This window comes from Staurois parvus, unplaced genomic scaffold (assembly GCF_062004578.1).
Source record: "Staurois parvus isolate SC_StPar_1 unplaced genomic scaffold, SC_StPar_1.0 ptg001090l, whole genome shotgun sequence".
In the NCBI taxonomy this organism is placed as follows: Eukaryota; Metazoa; Chordata; class Amphibia; order Anura; family Ranidae; genus Staurois; species Staurois parvus.
In genome coordinates, this window is record NW_028318886.1 from 4,416,296 (window position 1) to 4,433,611 (window position 17,316).

The window sequence follows — 17,316 nt, forward strand, 5'->3', positions numbered from 1 at the left end:
CAAAGAAGCAACCCTCTGTAATTTGAAATCCAGACACCAGGAGCAATACTCTGCAGCCACTCTACGGTATGGCCAGGACCTTTTATATATCGATCATCCTCCACATAAATGGCAGTATCACTCAGAAATAAAGGAAAGGCATGATGGTGCAGTAAGTAAAAACTGTATATATTTATTAAAATCTCATCTTACTCACAAAGCAAGTGTCCACCTGACACTGGTATAACAAGCGGCAGAATATAGGAAGCATATAATGGACGAACTCCGTTCACTGCGGACACCTCGCCGACAGCTGCAGGGAACGTCCTGACGTCATCCAATAAGCTCCGCCCTACGCGTTTCGTCACTCCGACGTCCTCACGGAGCGGTATGGATCAGGACGTCAATTCCATTCATATATACCGCTCGCACTCTGCACAGCGGTACTTCTTAACCAATAACCGCGGCGCTATAGTAATACACCGCCGCTCAATTGGCAAAGATACAACCATATCGACAAATCTTACAGCCACATATATTATCCAATATATATTTTTTAACATATAAACTATATATTAAAAAGAGTGAACTACATTTTACATCAAGTCATTATCTAAAAAAGGTTTATCACATAATAGCAAGCCCTATAAAGGGGAACTCTATACCTCAAAATGAGTTTCATCATCAACCAATACATACAATTTACAAACTCTTATCACATATTACTATATGTATTTTTATAAAAGAACTCTCCCACACAAAATTCCCACCTCAAAGAGATATATATACATACACATATCCCAATAATCATTTCTATCTATGGGGAACCTACATTAACCCTTCAAATGAATCACCCTCACTTAAAGGGACCTAACTCCAAAGGAGGAACTCCACTCTCAATCTATAATCTATAAATTATATGTATATATATATATCCTTTTTTTCCTTCAGACCAGACATCCCTAATATACACCCCTCATTTTACCAAAGAATATTTTTAAAAATTCGTTAAAAAACAATTCAGATCAATATCTATATTTAAACCATTCGGTTTCAATACATCTAATTCGTATATCCAAAACGTCTCCCTTTTGGATATTTCATTAATCATATCTATTCCTCTCCAGTGTTTTTTTACACTTTCTATTCCATAAAAAGTTGCTAGACTTGGATCGCTATTATGCTTTAATTTAAAGTGTTTTGACACACTATGTTTATCATACCCCTTTTTTATGTTGTTAAGATGCTCTCCAATTCTTGTTTTTAGTAGACTCCCTGTCCTCCCTACATACTGTAAGTGACATGGGCACTCTAGGACATAAATTACATGGGATGAATTACATGAAATTAACGAATTTATCTTATATTCTTTCTTCGTATATGTTGATGCAAAACTCTTTCTTTTTTTCTTTGTATCTTTTTTTACTGTTTTACATGCCTTACACTTATTACAGTTAAAAAAAACCTTGCAATTCAGGAAAGAAATGTTTTTCTATTGGTGGGTCCAAAACATTGTGAACCAATTTCATCTTCAATGACTTATTTTTTCTATATATAAACTTTGGTTTTTTGGGAATAATCTCCTTTAGTATCTCATCTTTAAGCAGTATTGGCCAGTATTTATTGAAAATTTTCTCAACATGCCTATATTGATTATTAAAATTAGTAATAAAGGCAATTTCCTTTTTCTCCTCCTTCATTTTTCTATTCATCAACAGCCCATCCCTATCTCTATTACCAATCACTTCTCTTTCGGTCTCCAGAAAGGACTTATTGTAGCCTTTATCAACAAATCTCTCTATAAGTAGACTAGTTTGATCTACAAAATCTTCTTGTCGGCTACAATTCCTTTTTATTCTAGTGAACTGACTCCTTGGTGTATTGAACAACCATCTCGGATGGTGTCCACTGGAAGTAGGAATGTAACTATTTTTGTCAACATCCTTAAAAAAGGTTTTAGTGTAAATACCACCTTCATACTTATACAATGTGAGATCTAAAAAATTCACTTTTTCAAGATCACTAATTGTTGTAAACTTTAGCCCATATTGATTGATATTAATACTGTTGGTAAACCTACTTAGGTCCTCCTCTGAACCCCTCCAGATCATCACAATATCATCAATATAACGCCTGTATAAAACTATTTCTGGCCATCTGTCAAAGATATATTCTTCTTCCCATTTGTCCATAACAATGTTTGCTACGCTGGGAGCATACTTGGCTCCCATCGCGACACCTTTACATTGCTGGAAAAAGGTGTTATTATACCAAAAAAAATTATTTGACATGGCAAACTCCAACAATTTGATAATAAATCGTCTCTGAATGGTTTTGATCCTAGATTTTTGTTTTAAAGCCCATCTCACTGCTTCAATTCCATCCGTCTGCTTAATACTAGTATACAAGGCTTCCACATCAATGGTCACCAAGATACAATCCTCAATCCCACTCACAGTTTTAAGGATATTAATAAGCTCACTACTGTCTCTTAAAAAAGCTCGATTATTTCTCACTATTGTCTACAAAAATGAATCTATATATTCCCCAATACGGGAAAAAATTGAATTAATCCCACTCACAATGGGTCTCCCTGGTGGCTTCTGTTTATCCTTATGTAATTTTGGCAAATAGTATATTACTGGAATTTTAGGGTTCTTAATATAAAGATATTTTGCCTCCTTTTCATTCAAAACCCCAGACTCCTTTCCTTTCTTAATCAACTGCTTTAGTCGGTTTTTTAACTCTTTTGTAGGATTTGATGTCAAAATTTTATAAGTATCCTTAATATTTAAAAGTCTATTCATCTCCAATTCATAGTCCTTTTTATTCAGAATCACAATACTTCCTCCCTTATCTGCTCCTCTAATAACAATATCTTTTCTTTTTTCTAAATCTTTAATTCCTTGTCTGATTTCATTAGGGGTATATTTTTTATTTTTTAGATCCATATTTTTGATATCAGTCTCAACCATCTTTTTAAAAACCTCTAAAAATTCATTCCCTATATTCTTTGGATTAAATGTTGAAGAGTTCCTCAAGTTACTATGTTGATAAGTACTAGTTGATATATTATTATTTCCTTTATTTTTATTCAACTCAAAAAACTTTTTAATGTTTACTTTCCTTACAAATTTCTGGATGTCAATAAATAAATCGAATTTATTCATATTAACACTAGGTATGTATTTTAAACCCAGATCTAATACTTTCAGTTCACTCTCTGTTAAAACCACATTACTCAAATTAAAAATACCATGATCTATGTATCTCTTTTCCTTTTCTTTTCGCTTGCCTCCTCTTTTTCCTCTATATCTACCAAATCTTTTTTTGTCCCATTCATGTCCGGTTCCTTCCAACCTCTGTAATTGGGTCCATAGTATCTCATCTCTGAACCCCAATTTCTGTTGGGGTCTTGAAAACCCCCTCTGTTGAAAAAATTTCCCTGAAAACCACCTCTCCTAAACCAAATTCCTCTACGGCCACCTGGTCCCCTATAGCCAGAATTACCCCTAATAAATCTTCCTCGCCCTTCAAAATAAGGCCTTTGAGTAGGGTTATTTCTTTCAAGCATAGAAATTTGCTCTTTTGTATGCTCTTGAAACTGAACATTTTGTTTCTTTTGAGGAGAGCTAGAAACTCCCATATTCATAGGCAATTTGGGTTTGCTACCAGGTGTCTTTTCAGGTGTAAATTGTTTGGAATCACAATCTTCAACATTTCAATTGTCCTGCCATTTATATACCTTATTGTTTTTATAATCATCTGTATCTCTATTGTATTTCTTTACTTTTTTGCTCCTGGTATCTTTATCCACTTTCATGATATATTCCTGGACAGTTTTTGATCTTTCTTTATATTCAGTGGTATCCATAAAAGGTACCATAATTTCCTTTATATCTTTTATCTTAATTTCCAATTTTTTAAGTTTTAATTGTCACCTTTTTATAATCAATTCCAACAGTTTGCTTTCACAATGGTTGAAAAACCAAAACCATTCCTCCATCAGATCTTTATCATCCAAACCATCATTAGCTGGAATATCCCACCTAAGTCTCCTTGGTGTAATCTTATCTTTTAAATATAGCTCTAAAGTGTTAACATCCCACCATATCCTAATTTGTTTCTCTAATAAGTGTTTAAGATTTTTAAATTTTTCTTCTAAATTAATCCCATTACTCATACCAGTAGGATTAAATACTTCCAATAAATCTACTTGTCTTTTTTCCATATACCCAAAAATATCCATGGCTGCTATTCTTGAATCACTCGTCAAACAAAGTGCAAAATCACAAAAAACACAAAAGAAAGCGCCAATCAACAATAATTAATCCTATAAAGCAGCAAACCTCTAACCCAAGTATTGGTGAAAAGTAAAAAACACAAAATCGGAATGCGCTTAAATCATATCAAAATTTCATATATCGTGCAAAGAAAGTCCAAACGCTATAAATTTACATTATCAAAAAAAAAAAAATCCCCAGTGAACCAATTTATAAATTCTTATTCATGTACAAAAGTCCAACATCCCAAAGAATTTCTTCTTAAAACAAATAAATCCACCGTGCTCAATCCACCACCAGATGAATGGAATAAACTCACCAGAGCTTAATGTCCAATGGCAGACTCAGTATTTCTGTAGACTATTACTAAACATAAACCAGTGTGAATGATTGTTTACTCTGGAGATTCTGGGATGTGTGAGATTACGTCTGTCATCATCTCAGCAGTTAAAAGAAATCATATTGAACATTGGGGTTGTTAGGAATAACTCCAAATGAAGTGGCTATTTGACATCCTATATTGCATTGTTATATTCCCAGCAGGAAACTAACCAACTACAATATATGTATAAAACATATATGTATAAAACTAGGAAATGGGCAAAGCCTAATGTAAAAAGTCTATTTTAAAGGATTAGCTAACCCAAAAAATTATATTTAATTTACAGGAGGAACCTGGTGGTTAGAGTCAGTCCCAGACTTCTTATTTCCCATGGATACTCCATCACCATGATTTTCCAACCATATATCCTGGTCATGCCAAGTATCCTGAGGGTTTTGAGTTTTTCTTACCACAGTTTACATTTCAGTTCCACCTCTTGTGGTCTCCATATTATAAAATAAAAGTCAATCAGTAAGCTTGGGGCCCCCTTATAATGGATTCAACAGGCATGCCAAGCCCAGGATCTCAAGTGCTGGTATGTCATCAATTATGTTTGCAAGATATATGAAAAAAATTTGAAGTGTTTTAATCCCCCAACAGCTACCAAAAATGAAAATAATCACAAATATTGACAAAGGTTTGGTTTATTTTTACAAAGGCTTTAGATTTAATTTTCCATCTATTCTACTAATGATTTTAGTATAATTGCCTAAATTATCATGGGACCCAATATAAGTGCTTTTCCCAAGTTCTCTAAAGCATTATATATCCTGCCTAGCAGAATCATGCTTCCAATAGCAGAAAAATAGTATTGTTCTCAGACCTATTACAGGTAATTAAAGATGTTTAGCCATCTTCTTTATTACAATGTAGAATTACAGCAGTGCATGGTCTGTCAGCCATAGAGATGTTGATTTAGAATAGAGAATGTTCACTTAGCAAAGTGAATACTTACAGTACTTTGGAAAGTGTATGTTCATTTTCAGAGTGAATATTAGTAAATAAGATGAGGCTATGTTAACTTTGAAAATGTGATTGTGCTTGCAAAATTCATGCTTTTTTTATAAAATGTCCCTTGCAGTTGAATGAGTATTCAACATGAGCACAGATTCACCCTATTTACATTCAGTGTAGTTAAAGCTGTGCATTAATACTGTTAATTGTTTTATATTTTAAACTTGGTTTTTGACTTGTGAAATTGTTTTGTTTTGTAAAAATTACAATGGGATGGTTGACAAGTTGAATAAAAAATGACCAGTTCAATTCCACACTGTTTTAGCCAATACTCCATTTTCTGTACCCTCTCTTTCACCTGCAGTGAGAAATGAAGTGTAAACCACAAAGAAATATCTTTTTACATCTTTGACAGCTGCACAGTAATTGTGGTAAAATAATTTTTGTCCTGCTGTCTCTCATTTTGTAATGTAGACAGCAATGACCCCTTCATATGAAATTGGGCTGAAACGGGTTTTGACCTGTATATTGGAAAAAAAACAGGGATATACAGTATGGATCTCTCCAATTCACATTGTATCCATGAAAGTATAACTTCCTGCAATATTTAAAAACTGTGACTCCTTGCTATGTTCTGAGGATAGGTGATAGTTGCTCTGTAAATGCCTCCCAACCAACATAACCAGCAAGAAGATCTCTCATTGTACATTATACATTAAAAAAAAACAAAAAAACTTACAACTCTAAAAAGGTAAGAAGAAAAAATCCTTGGTAATAGCTGTGGCAAAATCAAGGTAATTAAAAATAAAAAGATCTTGCCGAGAGAGAGGAAGAAAAAAAAGCTGAAAAGGTTTCAACTGTTTATTGATAACAGAAACCCACCCTTTAATTCTGTTAAAAGTAATTTAAACAGAAAAATATTTATTGTTGCTGAGTTATCACATACAATGTTTAGTTACCTTGATTGATGTACAGTACTTTGATGTAGTGAGGACCTGTTAGTTTGTATGCAAAAGTACAGTATAGATAGATAGAAAGATAGATAGATAGATAGATAGATAGATAGATAGATAGATAGATAGATAGATAGGTTGTGATGGTTTTCTGATGTCAAATTACTTGAGAACATATAGGACACCTTGTGACATGTAAGGTTTAAAATTAAAAGGAGTAAGAAGGAACCTATTCCTCAACCTCCTATTTCTGGAGTGTTGCAGATTAGAGAGCACATGCCTCAACACTAGTTTTATATATATAGTAATATAGTATATACTGTATATACATTGTGTGTCCAGAAAGTAATGAGGATGATATTTTATAAATTATTTTACTGAAAAATTTTACAATTGAACATTGTCTTCTTCAAAGTATGCACCCACCTTGTGAGTATACACAATGCTCCCAGCGATTTTTCCATTCTTCATAGCCTCCCAGGAAGTCTTCAAGTGGGATGGAATTCAGAGCCTGTGTAGTGGCTCTTTGTACGTTATCCACACTATCAAAATAGTGTCCTTTCAAACCCTTCTCATTCAAAGTGATGTAGGTATGTGCCATTCTGAACTTTGTTTCTTCATCTCAGGATTGCACTCAAATACACAGGACTCATATCTCGTGATCACTCGACTCAATAAAATCAGGCTTTCTTTCCAAATGGATCAATAGGTCTTGATAGTGTTTCTTCTCATCAGGTGACAAGTTCTTTGGAGCAAGTTTTGCATTTCTCATGTTCAAATCCTGGGTCATGATTTCATGAACAATTGACTTGGTAATTTCCGTTTCCTCTGCAATCATTCTGATAGTGAGCCATCAGTCATGGTTGAGAACAGACCTCACTGCATCCACATTCTGTTCCATTTTTGATGAAGAGGGGTGTACTGATCTTTGTTCATCATCAACACCTTCTCTTCCTCCCTTGAAGTTCTTGTGCCATCGGTACACTTGTGCAGATGATAGCACAGCTTCTCCATAAGCTTTTCTCACAATTTCCAAAGTTTGTGTTGCACATTTACCCAGTTTCACATAAAATGTTATTGCATACCATTGTTCCAAACTCGCTTGCATTTTTCTTAATTAAAGACACTTAACCAGGGTGTCACAAAAACAAATGTCTCGACTTTGACAGGGCTGTAATGCAACTGATTAGTGTTCTCACGTATACTGTACCTGACACCCCACCCAAAGTTACCTTGGCCAACTTCTCCCTTCACAGTGCCCTTCTCAAGCATAGGAACTTCAATCTCAATATATTCTGGACACACCTCGTATATTTACTGTATATATGATATCTTTATTGTATATTTATATATTGTATAGTTATATATTAATTCTAAAGATCACCTCTTAAAATTCTTTACAATGATGGAGACTCTGCGGTTGATTTGCTAAGGGCAAATAGGCTGTTCACTTTGAAAGGGAATATGCCTTTAGCTTTGTGTAGGTGGTAAAATTCCAAATACCCAATCACATGCAAGCAAAAGGAAAAAAAACTGTATTTTTGCTTACATTTGATTGAATGATGGAGGTCAGAAGAGGTTCACCTCACTCACTAAGCTAAGGAAAGATATAATTGCTTAGTGGAAATTCTCTTCCATAATGACAAGCCTATTTGTCTTTAGTAAATGAATCCCTTCAACATCTGGCCCTGGACTTCTCAATTGATGACATTGTGTTTTTGCATGAGCTTTTGCTCCACAGATGAGCTTATATTCACATCTGTTCACATTTGGAAGACAAGTACAGGCCTCGGACTACAGTTAGTGGGAAATTGTATTAGGTTATATTCCCCTGGCTGTTTCTTCTTTTTAATACTTTTTGTAAAGATATCATAATCATCCAAAACTTTACAATATTATCTTCTTTTTTTCTTAAAAATCTGAAGCTCATTTCCAGGCAAAAAACAATGAAAGAGTGTTCAAACAACGCATCAAATGGATTCTATATTCTAGCTTTTTCCACCTCTGAAACAGGAGGACTTGTGCTTTTTACTGGAGTTCTGCTAATGTATCTAATGACAGTGACTGGAAACTTGCTTATTACAACATTGATCTTTCTGGTACCCAGGTTGCACACTCCTATGTATTTCTTCCTGTGTAATCTCTCCATTGTAGATATCATATATGTTTCTAGTATTCTTCCAAAGCTATTGTCAATAACACTAACAAATGTCAAAGCAATGTCTTTTCCAGGATGCATAGCTCAGACTTGCTTTCTTGTCTTATCTGTTGTTTGTGATATGTTGGTACTGACCGCCATGTCTTATGATCGGTATGTTGCCATCTGTAAGCCTTTACAGTATTATCTGATAATGAATAGAAGAGTTTGCGCTACATTGACCATTTCCATCTGGTTTATAGCCATTATTAATTCAGTAAAATATGGCATTATTACTTCTGTATTAACCTTCTGTAGCTCGCAGAACCTTGATCATTTTTATTGTGACATAAAAACACTGTACACAGTCACCATTAGTGATACTTCCAGCAGGGAAATACTTATAATTGTGGATGATATTTTTCTTGCATTTATACCCTTTTCTTTGGTTCTGATTTCCTATATGTACATTATCTCTTCCATCATGAAGATCAGTTCATCAGCTGGTCGTGTCAAAGCGTTCTCGAGCTGTACCTCTCACATCACCACTGTTATTTTGTTCTATGGCCCAGCTATCGTACACTATGCTAATTCAGAAGCCGGACTCTCTAAAGAGGGTGATAAGTGGATGTCCCTGATCTATATGGCTTTAGTCCCAATGTTGAATCCTTTAGTCTATACTTTAAGAAATAAAGAGGTTTTAGGAGCAATTAAAAAACTGCGAACAGTCGCAAGGAAGCTTATTTATAATATTTTTATATAACATTACGTTCATTATGCTGTTTTTTTTAGTTGATGAAATCAAGAAAAACAATCATTAAACTTGAATGTGGGGTTTAGCATGTAAGGGTGTAGACATTATCTCCATAATAAAAGGGTCACACATCATGAGGCCCATGGATTTACGCCATAGATGTCCTTATCTAGACTTTATAAAGGAACTTACTGCATGTTCTATAAAAAGATAATTATCCACCGACAGCAAGGAGATGAAGTGAGTGCTAGATCTTCAAATTTTTCCACATTATCAGTCATTATGTAAGTATGAGAAAAATAGTGCTCTAAAAACCTAATTGATAAATACATTGTGCACTTATATGTCCTCTGAAGGCTCGGTCTCTTTACATTCATATGACAACACACTGTGTTCTGGAAGTTTATTTTCTTACTGTACAGTAGGTCTATAAGAAAGTGGACTGGTAAAGGTAGGGAAAGAAGGTTAGACAGTATAGAAAAATCATTATAAAAGGCGTTTCCATTTTGGAATAGAAAGGTAATGTAAAGCCTCTCATACCATTAAAGTTGACCAATCATTTACATCAAGGGCACATATTGAGATTACTGAAAAATATATTTTAAAGTGTATGTAAACCCAAAATCAATTTTTCACTTTTTTGGTATCATGGCTTCCTGTATAAATCATTTTTTTGGGAATCTGTTGGAAAGTTTCTTACGTGGGGAACCTTCCAGTAACACTGTAACTGGATACTAACAATTATAGGTAAAGTTGATCCAGGGAATATCCGATTGCCTCTCGGGGGATCAGGAAGGAATTTTTTCCCCTGCAGGAGCACATTGGTTCATGCTTTGCTGTGTTTTTTCCTTCTTCTGTATCAACTGTGGGTATAGGAATAAACATTTTTTTTTTTAATGGTCGAACTGGATGGACTTTTGTCTTTTTTCAGCCAGACTATGTAACACCACTTCCTGTTGCAGGCCGACAATCTTAAGTCACTGCCACACAGTTGCCATAAGTATTATCAGCCTGCCATGTGCACTGTTTCGGTTGGTTATTGGGCTGCCTATCAAGTCTGTCAAATACGCAGCCAACTGAAGGAGTATACATGGTAGGCTGACAACACTGCTGCTACTTTAAGGCAGTGGCTTAGCAGTTAGCTTTGAAATATTCCTGTAAGTCTTTCCAGAAATTTCTAAAACTGAATGCTGTGTGGAAGAGTCTGCCACCTACTTTGGCCTCTAAACCAACAGCCCAATGTGCAGAGACATATAGGCTGATCTAAACATAGTATGGTGCCTACAAATTGGCAACCCTATCAACAGAAGATGGAGAATGCCCTATCACAAAAAATCACAGTAAACATAGCAGGCCTATCACTTACAGTATATTCCAACATTCTGAGATGAAGCAGGAAACACCATTTAGCACAAAGTAAATGATTTGGCAAACCCAGAGGGTTTTATCACCATTCCTTTTCCTTTATAGTGGCTTTTTGAAATAATGAATGCAATTATTTAAAAGCTGGATAAAAAATTTAGTGTAGCATAATGCTTTTGCTGCAAGTTGAATGGTAAGAGGGATAATACTTGGCTTAAAACCATAAGGAGTTCTTTAGACAAAAATATGTTTTTATATCACCTTAAAGTGTATGTATCCAAAAATATACATTTTTTCCGTTTTCAGCCTAGAGCATGGAATGGGTAAAAACCTGTCAAGTTACTTTTTTAACATCTGCGATTTCCTTCCCTTCCTGTCCCAAATTATGCAACAGGATGTGAGAGGAAATCTCCCCAAAATGAGGTGAATTCCCCTCTTAGATAGTTGCCACTAGAACAGGTGTAGCTATTGGAAGATTGTCCTTCACCTCTTGTTCTGGTGACAGATTTTGGATTTCCCCTCACTTTCAAAACCATGAACCATGCTCAACCTCCTCACCCAATACAATAAATGAGAAAGTGGAAGAAATCAATCAGCCTAGTCACAAATATATGAATATAAGAACCTAAATACTGTATATTTGAATATAAAAATCACAAATCAAAATGTATAAATATCAAACATATTCCAAAAATTTTAAAAAACGTGAAATCAGGTTAAGCCTTGGTTCACACTGAATGTGACTTTAAAATTGTGCTACTTCACCTGAAAGGGGGCTATTTCAAAGCCGCAGATCAGTGCGATTTCAGGTGCAACTTGCTTGACATCTGTGCAACATAATACACAGATGTCTATGTAAGTTGCACCTGAAATCCCCGAAAATAGTGCAGAAACTCTTTTCAAAATCGGTTTCCATTGCCAACAATAAAGTGCGACTTGTCATGCAATTTGGAACTGTCAAATTGCATGACAAGTTGCACCAGTGTGAACCAGGGCTAAAAGGAGGGGTTCACAGCTGAAATACAAGGCAATCTCAGAACACCCTATCATTAACACAACCAAAAATCAACGCAGCGCAACCCTTTAACACAGTGATACATCAATCAGCTATGCATAATAAAGTGTTGCAATCAAAATATAACAATCTGTGAATCCATACACAAGCGTTAATAAATAAATAAACAATGTTCTTGTGATAATTTGCAAAGCCACAGACCACAGTGCATTCAAGTGATGAGATATCTATAAACAGGACTTGAAGTGTCACTTGTGCCTCCACCAACATAGAGTATTGGCCGCCCACCTCCAGGACATGACCCCTGAATGAACAGACAGGTCACAATCTGCTTCTTCCCCATCAGCAGTTAATCTTCTGGTGTTTGTTCCACTCCCCATACTCACTCCAGGGCAAGGGCGGACTGACCATTCGGAAACTCGGGCACTGCCCGAGGGCCCGGGGTCAGTAAGGGGCCCCATGAGATGCCCTTGGTACCTTTCATAGGCTTTTTTGGGCATGGTTTGAGTGTGGGCAAGGACACAGGGGCCCCATGATCCCCTATTGCCCGGGGACCCCATGAGTTGTCAGTCCGCCCCTGCTCCAGGGTATGATTTATGAATCAATACAGTCTATATATACTTGTCATCATCACGAGTTACTCCTTAGATGTTACAGGACTCTCCAATATCAATACCTACAGGCAGGGGGACACATTCATAGCAAGCAAAAAAGGGGAATCACTGGTGCTCTCCATTTAAATAACTTCTACTTCTAAAAATACATTACACTTACAGGACAAAGGCACTAAGCAGTGCTAACAGGAGTGCTTCACATATAGGCTCAAAGCCACTACTAAGATGGCCGCGGGATGGCATCATTGACGTAGTTCATCCCCCCTATATGCGTTACGTCCAGGGCGGGACTTCTTCAGTAGCAATTTACTCACTATGGTGTATGTCGGTGACTTTGCAAATGACCACAGACACTTTATTTGTTTATTTATTTATTTGTTTGTTTTTTTGTATGGATTCACCTATTGCTATATTTTGATTGCAACAATGTATTATGCATTGCTGATTGATGCTCAAAAAAATTAAAGGAGCACTTTTTAATCAAACTATCACAAGTAAAAAAATGTGAATTTATTATTTTTTGTGTTAGGAGCCTGTAAAGCATTGCACCATCGATCAGCAGTTCTCCTGCACACTGGCGGTGTATCTGCTTGCTTGTACATCCAATATGGGCAAGCTGATACTTGCTGACAGGAAGAATCAATGAACTAATACAGCGCTCCACAGTGCCGTGGTAGTTCATTGAGAAATACAAGCTGACAGCCGCTAAGGCTGCCGGGATTTGTAGTACATTCATTCACAGAACACTGTGAATGAATCACGCCGCCATGTGGGCAGAGCCTTGCACTGTCATGCTGTTTTTAAAATCGGACAGCTAGTACAGGGAACTTCTCCCCGTACTTCTGTTACAGGGAGGGGGGCAACAGGTGGTGGCTGCAGGAACAGGGAACATGTTACATGTTACATGTTCTATTCTAAAAGGAGGTGGAATATGTATCTGTTAGTGAGATAAGTCCATATGAAATACCTTCCATCACCCCCCTCCCCTCCAACAAGTGTAGGAAGAGTAACACATAATAAAATTAAATTAATAAACAAAAAAACAGCACAATGGAAAAATTTAATTGTTAAATGGCATAAAAGGGAAGACAGAATCCCTTCTTAATTTTCTCCAAATTACAGACACAAATTGATTTAAGCTAAAGATTAATATCCCAGCCATCATAGGCGTGCACACAGGGTGTGCCTGGGCACACCCTAATCACCCCATGTGCATTAGCATTGTAGCCAATTGCCTGTTGGTTAGAGGAGTGCTGAGGGTTTTTCCCACTTTGCTCCCCCACCAGTGTTGATGTGTTACCTTCAGCTGGCTCCTCTCCCATCATTGCTGGATAGCTGGAGCACCCTTGTGTGTGTGTGCCCCATCCTCCTACCTGACTCCTCCTTGCCATTGTTCTGTGGGTGCGGCTCCGTGTGTGGGTTTGATTCCCCACTTACCCGCCCCCCTTAACCTCCCTGGCGGTATTCCCGAGTGTAGCTTGGGGTAAAGTTTCAGTACCAAAAGTGGTAACCCTGAGCTACACTCGGGCTTTCCATGCGGCATTGCTCAGGGATTCCCTGCAGCACTTACCTTGTCCTTTGCTCCTGCGATGCGTACCCTGCAGCGTCCCTGACCATCTCCTCCGGCCGATACTGGCATCTGGCTTCCATGTTCCGATCCCAGCGAGCGTCGGGACGTACGGGGGCCGGACCGGCAGCAAATTTAAAAATTTTTAGAAACTGTAATTTTCTAATAAACTAATTTTACATAGTAAAACATTACTGTATCAAACCATTTCACGTACAGTTTGTCCCTAGTGCTTTGTCCTGTGCCCTGCCTGCATTTTTACTGTTCTTTCTGCCTGGAAAAGTCCATGGCGTCCAAAAAGCGTCCCTTTAGGTCAAAAGCGGTTTTAGACCAGCTAGAGAACAGCGATAGTAAATTAGAACTGTTTGCAGAATTGAATGATAATGATTTGTGGGAAAATTCGTCATCAGACACTGAAAACATTTCTGCGACTGAACTCAGCGATGTGCGAACTTGACGCTATGTTTCAAATTTCAGTGATTTTGGTTTGATTATATTATTGAATTAAATTTATTATTATTATATTATTATTTTTATGATTATTTATTAAATTATAATTTATTATTTTGTGTTTCAAGTTTTATCCTACCCGGAATGTTTACTAGACTCTTGTTCGGACAGATTTCAGTGAGGTATTCCTAAAAATTACAGGCCTACAATAAAAAAAATACATATTTCCATGCAAAAAAAGTACCGCTTTCAGCACAGAAATATGGACATAATCATACCGCTAGGGAGGTTAAAGGAGAAGCAGGGCCAAAGCTCTTTTGACCCCTTTTTCTCCTGGGGATCACAGAAGTGCACTTTCCTCTGCACTCATGTGACCCATATTCAGCTGGCAGCAGCTGATGTCACTTAGCCAGTCCAAGCTCTATAATGATCCTAACTTTAATGTCAGGACCTACCCAGATACCTGGACCGGCAGATGGCTTAGCCTTTTAGTGCACTGCTGAAATCCTGAGCCAGTCCCTCCTCCCCCTCCACAGCCTGGAGCTTCAGTAAGGACTGGAGGTGTAGAGCAGAGAGCCGGTGATGGACAGTCACTGGCTCTTTGCTCACTGAAGACTAGTCTTTGATCACTTGCTTTTCGGTTTTAGAGGCAGCGGGGGACAGATGCAACATTGGACCAACGCTGCAACCACCTAGGTGAGTATAAATGTTTATTTTTTTAATTCCCGCACTTCTCTTTTAATTGGGAATTTCCTGACTCGCTGTTTGAGTGTTGGGGTACACACCCTAATGCAATAGGTTGTGTTCACCTATGCCATCCATGATTGAGACCAAGAGGTGTTCTGAAATGGAGCCTTAAAATCTACCACACACCCCATTCAAACAATCTCTGGTGTTCCCACCATGAATATCCTTAAAATGTTTGAATCCCCCTCTGACTCCAATTTACTTATTTATCTTACAAAACTAAATTCATTTACCTTGCTTTACAATAAAATAAGCAATGTTTTTAGAAATTAAAACCAAGTCATCACAGTCACAACTAAAAAAACATGTCTGCAGAGATAATGTAAATGCTGTACTGCAAAAACCAGGAAACGTTGAGTTGAAACAATCAGTACTGTATTGACAATGCCAGAAACATGGCTATTGAGACACAATTAGTACCGTACTGATGCAAACAGAGAAGTTTATAGAGACAGCAGAAATACCATACTGACAAAAGCAGAAACATGTCCACACAGGCACAATTAGTACCATATAGAGCTGACACAAGCAGAAACATGTACATAGTGGAACAATCAATACGGTTGTGACAAGGCAGAAGCAAAGAAACAATCAGCAGGGTATTGATACAGGCAGAAACATCTCATCAGAGACAACATTCATACTGTACTGATACAAGCACTCAAGGCAACACCCTGCTGCTAGGGTTACCTCTTACATGAAATGGCTGCTTGTGTTACTGAGTTTAGACTGTTGTGCAGGGGCAAATATACAGACAACAGTAATCTACTGTGTGTAACATACAAAGTAGTGTACAGAACCCATTGTCAGTGGAAGGAAAAAAAATGCCCCAATGTCAACAGTCAGTAGTTGGAAAAAAATTCACCAATGTGCTAGTAGGAGGAAAAATTATCTAGTGTCAACACTAGGAAAAATGTTCTGATGTCAATAGTAGCCTGGCAACAGTTGTCAGTAACAGAACAAAAATGCCCTGGTGTTGGTGGTGAGGTGAAGAAAAAAATGCCCCAGTGTCAGTGGTGAATGAAAGAATAAAATCCCTAGTATCAATTGTGGTCAGTGGTGGAACGGGGAATGGACTGAGCCTCTCATGGGGCCCTGTAGTGACCCCGGGCCCTCAGGCAGTCCGCCCCTGGTCGAGCGGGTCCTGTGTCACCCCGTGAACAAGGTGTCACCCGGTATGGTGCGCACCCCCCCGCACCTGCCTAGGGATGCCCCTGACTATCGGTGGCTTGGGAGGCATGTGAATCCATGGAAGTTGGTCTTGAAGCCACCTAATGTGAGTGAAAGGAAGGTCTTTTAAGAAAAATTTCTTTGACCCTCATACAGTATTATACTATTGAAATATTTCTTTTATTTTATATCGCCCTATGTGGAATCACCCTGGAAGGAGATCCAGTAAGGAATCGTTAAAGGGAGAAATAACATCTGAGGCAACTACACTCCAACTCTAAGCCTGTTTTTGTTTCTCAAAGCTATATCAGCTTGAGAATCCACACTATTTGGTGAGTGTGGAGCTAATGATTTATCACTGATGGTGTGAGCACGCTGGAACATTTATGAAGTTTGTGTTATAGATAAAATATTTTTTTGTCACAGAAGTTTGGGACACTGGACTTTAATTTTGGACTTTGCTTTTTTTTTGGACTTATTCTGGCTTTCTTCCTCATACTGACCACTGATAGCAGCGCATTCCTCCTTCTACTGACCACCAACATTTGGGCAATTTTTTCTTCCACTCTTCACTGATGTGGGTGAATTTATTAACTTTACTGAAGAGGGCTGAAGGAAACTGTGGAAGGAAATGGGGGCTGTGCAACAGGATAAGGGCTACTGTTGGCTCTCTGCAGACGGTTAAGGGCACTGTAAGAGATGGGGTGCTTGAGAGGGCTGGGGAACTGTGGGGGCTTTGGGAACACTGTGAAGAATTGGGGGGGCATGGTGGGAAGTTGGGGATCACTGGGTTTGACTGGATGGCACTGTGATAGCAGAGTGGCACTGTGGCACTATATATACATGTATAGGGTATCACAAATAAAAGAAAATTGATATGGAAAAATTTACAGGAAAATGCACTTTTTCATTTCTTTACTATTTTTTTCTCATAAAAAAAACAAACATA

At 37.4% G+C, this 17,316-nt stretch overlaps 1 protein-coding gene across 1 annotated transcript; it reads left to right on the top strand.

Moving 5' to 3' along the window:
* The first annotated feature begins 8,497 nt into the window (after nt 1-8,497).
* LOC149440387 (olfactory receptor 5V1-like) lies at nt 8,498-9,451 on the top strand. The gene has a single exon (XM_089658765.1). It carries the CDS (start codon nt 8,498-8,500, stop codon nt 9,449-9,451), a length of 954 nt encoding a protein of 317 aa, XP_089514891.1.
* Nucleotides 9,452-17,316: the final 7,865 nt, after the last annotated feature.